Genomic DNA, 8091 nt, shown 5'->3' with positions numbered 1-8091 from the left:
GCTCTACGAAAGTGGCGATATTTTTCACGGATCTGGTTCGAGTCTCGGCTCTTGGGGAAGGTGCGCATGTAAAAAGAGTACGCCAACACAGTTTATCCTGCTAAATGGTTATCAATTCTCTATAAGTTCTGTATTGTTTACACATAAATTATAGAATATCTAAACGTTTCTTTTTTTTTGATGTCCTGTGAAATTGTACAATAGAGTTACAAATAAAGATAAAGCCACACTTTACGTATAATCTGATTCAGTTTTTGCTAATGTTACATAATAACGTGCGAAAGAACTAACAGTTAGACTATTTAAGAGGCTATTTAAGAATTTTAATCAAGATACTGGAAGCATAAAACTGTTCAGCTAGCTTTACACAAGATATTGGTCTTCTTCTTTATGAAATCGTCAAATTATGATTATGATACATTTCTACATTATCACCAGCATCGAATCTAATCTTATTTATCGTGATACTCTTGAGAAACTGTTAATCCATTGTCTTAATAAACTCGATCGCGGCGCAGAGAACTGCGTCCACCAATATTGTTCCTCTCCCTCCAATCGATTCCCGTAAAAGCTGTCTACATATTAAACAGTCGATACAACGACGGCGGATTAGTCTGAAATTAAGCACACGTTAACAATCACTCTTCTTGCTAAAATCACATTATCTCTTTTCAATCGCATACCTTGATTATGACATAGACCAGCACGGGAGTCAGATCGTCGGCAGCAGGTATGCCTCTTTCCGACGCCATGGAGAGGAGATTCATGATGGTAGTCGCGCAACGAAATACACGCTGCAACTTATCCCTAGGAGTCTTATACGCCGATATCACAGCCAATTCAGCCTGCGCCCATGACCAGGGGCATTCGTAATGATAAACCTTTGGAATGCGTAGGTCCTTGTGATTTGGAGTTACGACCTTCGCCAACTTTTTGATGTGACCGTGAAGAAGCTGGTCCCTATATACATCTCCATCTTCATTTAGATAGAGCGCATTGTGGTATACCCGTGCCATGACGGTTCTTTCCACCACGACTCTCGCCAAATCTAACTGGTTGGCGCTCGCCGCTGAAAGTAAGAAGTAAGTTCAGACGTCTCTGAGCACTCCGATAAGATCAATTGCGAGATAAATAATTATATTCATGTACATTGCCAGATCGGATCGTTGTCCATTTCCGCGTGGACCTTCCCTAGAAAATTATCCACGAGATCCTGTTTCTCGTCAGCTAGCGTAAGCTTTTTAAACTCTTCGCAGAAACGCAGGAGGAAAGCCTCCTTTTTTTTCAAAAATACCCTCACACAAACGGATACAAGATGATTATTGATAGCATCCCGATCGCACTTAACTCGCACGCATAATCTGGAAAATATTATTATTAAACGGTTAACATCTTACATTTAAACATCTTACATTTACTTATACATTACATACAAAGATGATATTTATATATAAACAGTACCTATCTAAGTGAGCTAATGTCGACAGCAATCCCTGACGACATCTGATTAAATATGCGATATAAGGAGATCGTTTTTGATAATCCTCTCGAAGTGATTTGAAGAGCTTTCTACATCCATCGTCATTAAATAGACGCACGCAACATAAAGTTTCATGAAGATGAGCTATTAATGCCCTATCCTGCAGGATTATAGCTTCTGCCAATTGTAGTTGTAAAAACGAAACCAGTTCGTTTTCTTTTTGAGACCAACAATGTCTCTGTAATAAAATTTTATATGCGAATATTTGAACATTAAGTAATTAAGTAATCCATAAAAAAATCACACTTTGTTTTGTACACCATGATTGAAAAATAATACAATAAATACCTCTGAAGTATTCCATGGAATGTGTTGAAGGTCAGCAGTGCTAAGTACCATACGTAATTTTCTTTTAGCATCCGCAAAAGCATAAGAGAGTTCTACATTATTCGGATCGATTGAAAGTCTTTCGTCTTCCACCTCTTTTGTACGGGACTGATTGCTTTCGACCGAGGCTGTATCGCTAGCTGCGCTTGGCTTTCTTCTGTATTTCGCTAATATATCATCGGTAGTATCTGAAATTAATCAAAAGAACAATTTATTACTGTCTAAAACTTGCAGGAAAACTTTTCCTTTTTTTTTAGCATTACTTTCCGATTTATCTTCGATTCGATTCTACAAAACTATTAAAACAGAAACCGTTTATATTGTAACAAAATAATATTGCTTGAAACAAAACTTTATATTGCTTGTCTCGAAAAGAACATTCTCTGTTCCAAATAATACATCTATCCTGTCATCCTCTTTCTTATAACGCACCTGATTTGGCGATGCACCTAGCTCCAGAGCTTGACGACCTTGAGCAATCTTAGAGAGATCATTGACGAGCTTCTCGAAGAGATTCGCTCCTGCTGATGTTCCCCATCAAGCCTCACGTTCTCTTCCTCCGCCTGAGTCTCCATTCGCGCGAAGATCACGTTGATCATCTGCGTGAGAGTCGCATGGGCTGTTTAATTCACCAGGTTGCGCGACGCCAAGTAAACGTTGTAAACAGTACGAATTGTTAACAGTACTGTACCCTCGTGTACCTCCACATGCTGGCTTGTCATTATAGTCAGCAAAGCTTTAATAATCTGCAGCTGCACACCCTCATTGGTCTGTGGACCGGTGAAGCAACCGCAAATTGTCTCGACAATGCGCACAATCAGCAGCTTGTTAGGCTCCGTTGAATCAGGCACATTGCCAGTGAGATGGCCATATGCGATTAACTTCTGCAGGCAGTCCAGTGCTGTGTCACCACAATCCACGGTGACTTGATCTGACATGCTAACTCAAATGGCAAGAAGTACTTCTCAGCGGTAATGACATTTGAGTCGCTCTGGGGCTATGGCAGGGCGTTTGAGATAACATCTTCACCCTGCACAGCTGGTACATCTTTGATCTCGTTACGGAGGTCCTCTGCAAGATGGAAATATATGAGTGACAAACTTAATTAGCAACTATCGCTTATAGCTACAGGCTTATAGCCTGTATATTTATTTATTTCAGTATAAAATAATTTTTAAAACGTTTATATTAATTCTGACTGCAGACGGACCTTCGGGAACACTAGCGCCTTCTTCTTTTAACATGAATAACTAAAAATCTATATTTCGGCTAATTACCGAGTTTATAAATATTTAATTAAAATTATCTGGGTGACTCACAAACCTTTTTAATCACACTTCATAACTCTTCATACAAAATACAAACGATTCCATATAAAAACTTTTATTAATTTATCTATTTCGGCTAAATGCATGCGCATGGTGTAAAAATAAATAATTGGTAATACTTAAAGAGAGCTCCCTCCTCACCGATTTCGCTGAATTTAGGCTTAATCTACGCGTTTTTGCACAAAACGAACGAATCTGGCAGAAAAAAGTCCCGCTCTGCCCCGCGAAGCGAGATATTAACTGTTAAAGTTGACGACTATCAGGTTATGAAACCTGTCATACCGACGCTATGTAGCGACTGGTTTTACACTAATTACACTTGTTTCTTGTTTGAAACATACATTGTTTTTTTTACATATTTTTTGCTTGATTTTTTTTCATAATGTGTTTTTCGGCATCGAAATATGAGATTACTTGTATCAAAGCAACAGAGAATATTTTGGAACACAAATTATTTCTGTTACAGATATTAAGCGTTGAATTAAGTTAACGAAACAGAAATAAAATTGTTAAAGCAGAGAATAGTTGGTATATGAAAAGTACAAATTATTTCTGTTACAGATATTAAACGTTTAAGTTAACGAAACATAAATAATTTAGTTAAAGCAGAGAATAGTTGATATATGAAAAGTACATATTTATGTGTACTTTTCATATACCAACTATTCTCTGCTTTAACAAATTATTTCTGTTACAGATATTAAGCGTTGAGGTTAACGAAACACAGTAATATGATTATTAATGGATATATCGAGCCTTATTTAATAAATAAAGAAATACAGTGTTCAAAATGTGGTGATAAATTAATAATTGATACAAGTAATCGCATATTTCGATGCCGAAAAAACACATTATGAAAAAAAAATCCAGCAAAAAATATGTAAAAAAACAATGTATGTTTGAAACAAGTGCAAAACCAGTCGCTACATAGCGTCGGTATAACAGGTTTCATAACCTGATAGTCGTCAACTTTAACAGTTAATATCTCGCTTCGCGGGGCAGAGCGGGACTTTTTTCTGCCAGATTCGTTCGTTTTGTGCAAAAACGCGTCGATTAAGCCTAAATTCAGCAAAATCGGTGAGGAGGGAGCTCTCCTTAAGTATTACCAAATAATTAATTACAATTAAACGAATGACTCACAAACCTTTTCAATTGCACTTCAAAAGTCTTCATACGAAATACAAACAATTTCATATAGAGATTCTTTAAAAAGACGTTCATTTCCGGCCAAATACATACGAATAGTAAACTCCCCATCTTTCGACAACTTTGGCAATAGATTTGCTCAAATATTGCAACAGATCTAATCATGGTGTTAGAAGACAGGTGTAACAGTTTCGAGGATGCGCAGTCGTCATTTTCTTTGACCAATCAGAACTTTATCCAAGATGCCAAAAGCAATATGGCTCCTTCAATATTATTGTGAAGTATATTATAGTTAAAGGTTATATATATATTGTGTTTAGATATTAGATATTCTATTTTTGCGGAGAAGCTATGCCAACGTGCTGTCGTCGTCATTCACAGTCCTCGTCATCATTATCTTCCCGTTGACTTCCCTAAGAGCACAGTTGACGGAAAGTCGACGGCAAGTCGACTTTTATAAGTCGACTTCTAGTCGACTTCTAAAAATGGCGGAAAGTCGACTAAAAGTCGACTTCTAAATAGTCGACTTATAAAAATGGCGGAGTCGACTAAAAGTTGACTTCTAAATAGTCGACTTATAAAAAGACGGAAAACAGTCAAGCGGCGCGTCTTGCATCATCAATATGGCGGCGAATCTCGAGGAGGCTGGAGGAGCAGAGCTTACGCGAGTGCGAGGAATACGTGCCGCGAGACAGGACACGATAAGACGTCGTAAAGCGCCGCGCTATCAACCACCGCCACGAAACGTCGTCGTCGTCGTCATTCACAGTCCTCGTCATCATTGTCTTCCCGTTGACTTCCTCGATTAGATCAGAATACTGGAATTTGACTGTATGTACGTTGCAATATGTTTGAGATGGTTATCTACAACAAAAATTGTTACAGAATGCCGTTACCAACCGACATGGAAGCGAAATTGCTGCGCCAGATAGTTCTTGCAGGTATGGCGGATCTAAAAGAGGATCAGGATAAGGCCAAGTGGAAACATGCTTACAGGTTAGGTATGGTGTGTTATTAATTATCATCGATAATTAAGACCTATTGAATGCGACCTCTCCATTCTGAACCATCTTTCAGAACACCAGAAATGGAGGAACTTGTGTTCATGCATTCTTTGTGTGTTCTACGGAAAATCAGTCCGGAATAGGTAGTTTATAAAGAGGTGTACGAAACGAATAAGATGTACATGCGAGGTGTCACGGCGATAGAACCCGAATGATTGCCGAAATTCGCTCCCATGCTATGCATCTTAGTGAACCATTGGTTGATCCACCGCCAAGGTATTTTTATCACAATTGTTGCTTTATAATGTTTTTCCTACTTATTTATAAAGATATTAATCTTTATTATAATCGAATATTATTCTCATTTATAGATATAATCAAGGAACCGGGAAGATTATTTGCCGCGTGTCTGGTACATTCGGAAAGGCCGGATGGGCACTACCATCGATGGATATAGAGCATCCGTGGACGGTGTCAAGTGGTTCGCGTATTTCTTCTTGGAGGGTCAAGTGTGCCCTAAGCTGAAACGATTTGTCCCGTCGCTGCTGACGACACCTGGGAGCATCACCAAGTCATGGGCCAGGTAAATCGTTAAGGCTCAGACGCAATGACAAAAATAAGGAATAAGATAAAGGAATAAGGAATAAGGGAATGTCGCATCTCACTTCAGTACACGTACATTAAAGTGAGATGCAACATGCCTTATTCCTTATTCCTTTATCTTATTCCTTATTCCACTCATTGTGACTGAGCCTTTATTCTATCTCCTTTCGATTTCACGTTGATTCATCGAATAGATTACATCAATTCAATACGATTTTTTCAGGTTGATACCACGCACTCAAGCAATAGTAGTACAAACGCTGCAGTCGCAGGGAGTCGTGTCCAAAGACAAACTGCTAGAAATCTGGGGTTCGGATAAAAAATGTGAGATTTTAATTTATAAAATAATATTTAGATATTATCATAGACTTCTATACAATACTAGACCGCTGACAGGCATCTCGGCCGTGATGCTTGCCGCCATGTTGATTTTAGTCAAGATATGCTATAGGTACTACAGATTCTATACAAGTGGTTTTATACAAGATTTCTATACAATAGTCTGGCATATACAGAATGTCCAAAAGAAAGGGTTTAATACTACAGGAGTAGTGGTTCGATTTCGGCATCCAAGTACGCTACTCGTCGAAGACATGACTTACAAACTTATTGATAACATGTACCAATATTTAACACAAAAACATTCGCCTGCTTCGTTATGTACTGTAATAACGAATGCAGATAAACGCACATCATGAGCAACTGAACATCCGATAGTGACTTATTGTTAATTCAATATGGCCGCACCCTTCACTAACACTTGCACCTCGCACTCGCATCAGCTTTTCGGCAGTGCGTCCATAGATGTTAGTGGTCTAGTATAAAAGTCTGTGGATATTATATATTTATAATTTTAGTTCTGTTGTCAGCTTACCAGAAGTGGCTGCCGGAATCCGCGCACGCAGAAGTGGCACAGATATGGCCGCCTTTGTAATTAAGAATAAAACATTAGGATTGTAATTATACAGTTTTTTAGATAATTAAATTATTTTATATATGAAAAAAATCGAAATGCATCAGTTTTAGCCCTCCAGCAAGGGGTCGATTGTGTATCTTGAAATAATGAGGTAAAAATTACAAAAGTGAAAAAATTCATTAGCGTATCTACGATTTTATTTATCAAAATCTAATAAAATCTGTTAACTTTTGTCATTTTCACCTCGTTTCAAGGTACACAACCGACCTCCAGACGTACGCGGCGGCTTATTTTATCGACTTTAAAAGTTGGCGGGAAGTCGACTTTTCGTCATGACGGGAAGTCGACTTTTCATCATGACGGGAAGTCGACTTTAAGTCGGTGGTTTTTGCGACATTCGCCGACTTCAAGTCGACTTTCGTCCTTAAAAAAGTCGACTTCTCTGCCAAGTCAGTTTCGGTAGAAGTCGACTTCAAGTCGACTTAAAGTCGACTTTTTGCTCTTAGGGTTTTGTAATTTTCACTTCGTTTCAAGATACATAACCGACCTTAGAAGAGTTTAGAAACGGTCAGTAGAGAGTTCGTAGAGCGGAAATTGCAACGCTGCAGCGTTTGAAAGGCGTTTGTATATAGCGTTTTTGAGAGTTTGCACAGCGTTAAATGACGTATGACGTTTGCTGAGAGTTCTTTAAAGCATTTAGGCTGCGTTCGGAAACGTCACCCGGGTACACACGGGTATACTCCCTTCTCCTTCTAACTCGCTGATATAGAAAGAGAAGGGAGTATACTCGTGTGCACTCGGGTGACGTTTTCGAACGCAGCCCTGATAAGTCGAAAGCGTTTGCTTTCATCATTGAAAACTGCGTGCAGCCTCTATTGAGCTTAACGGGCGTTTACTCTTGTCGTTAGAAGAAACGGCGTAAAGAGCGTTAAATGTTAAAATCTGCTTTTCGCCTCGCAGGGGGTCTGCTTATATACGCGGCTGGATGTATTTTAAATGCGAGAAAGATACGCCGCCTAGCGGCATTGTTAGAAGAACGTTTGCTGAACGGAGGGAAAACGCTTGTGTTAGGGCCTGAGCAGAATAGCTGACTTATAATTTTAAGACAGTGTTTTATGCTTTAAATCTTTGTTTTTAGCAACGCACAATACTGTCTTATGTCTCAAGTCTTACAATGTTGACACTTTGTACACTCGTTTAAGACTTGAGACATAAGACAGTATTGTG

The 8091-nt window shown here is 38.7% G+C and overlaps 2 protein-coding genes across 11 annotated transcripts; one reads left to right on the top strand and one right to left on the bottom strand.

Annotated features, from left to right (window-relative positions):
• Positions 1-301: 301 nt before the first annotated feature.
• Positions 302-4489, bottom strand: LOC139781771 (GTPase-activating protein and VPS9 domain-containing protein 1-like). Of its 5 annotated transcripts, none has more exons than XM_071720662.1 (7): positions 4340-4489; positions 2300-2938; positions 1829-2055; positions 1462-1718; positions 1150-1361; positions 684-1069; positions 302-614 (listed from the first exon to the last, which is right to left on the bottom strand). In XM_071720662.1, exons 3-7 carry the CDS (start codon positions 1877-1879, stop codon positions 576-578), a joined length of 945 nt encoding a protein of 314 aa, XP_071576763.1. In that variant the 5' UTR covers positions 1880-2055; positions 2300-2938; positions 4340-4489; the 3' UTR covers positions 302-575. The 5 variants fall into 5 exon arrangements, with proteins under 5 accessions (XP_071576763.1, XP_071576765.1, XP_071576764.1 ...); XM_071720664.1 differs by lacking the exon at positions 4340-4489 and adding an exon at positions 3315-4034; XM_071720663.1 differs by lacking the exon at positions 4340-4489 and adding an exon at positions 3337-4034.
• On the top strand, positions 4074-6911 carry LOC139781773 (probable ATP-dependent RNA helicase DHX37). 6 transcript variants are annotated; one of them, XR_011720666.1, is made up of 7 exons: positions 4074-4088; positions 4522-5172; positions 5227-5342; positions 5419-5621; positions 5717-5928; positions 6172-6272; positions 6806-6911. XR_011720666.1 is itself a non-coding variant. In XM_071720670.1 (6 exons), exons 4-6 carry the CDS (start codon positions 5777-5779, stop codon positions 6880-6882), a joined length of 318 nt encoding a protein of 105 aa, XP_071576771.1. In that variant the 5' UTR covers positions 4910-5172; positions 5227-5342; positions 5419-5621; positions 5717-5776; the 3' UTR covers positions 6883-6911. The 6 variants fall into 6 exon arrangements, 2 of the variants coding, with proteins under 2 accessions (XP_071576771.1, XP_071576769.1); XR_011720665.1 differs by lacking the exon at positions 4074-4088 and adding an exon at positions 4258-4272 and having other exon boundaries at positions 4518-5172; XR_011720664.1 differs by lacking the exon at positions 4074-4088 and adding an exon at positions 4258-4272 and having other exon boundaries at positions 4515-5172.
• The last annotated feature ends 1180 nt before the right edge of the window (positions 6912-8091 follow it).

This window comes from Temnothorax nylanderi, unplaced genomic scaffold, assembly GCF_030848795.1.
Source record: "Temnothorax nylanderi isolate EJ_2023f unplaced genomic scaffold, tnyl_v1.0 TNYL_tig0362_pilon, whole genome shotgun sequence".
Classification (NCBI taxonomy): Eukaryota; Metazoa; Arthropoda; class Insecta; order Hymenoptera; family Formicidae; genus Temnothorax; species Temnothorax nylanderi.
The sequence above is the reverse complement of the archived record's forward strand: the minus strand, read 5'-3'. Positions and strand labels throughout refer to the sequence as shown.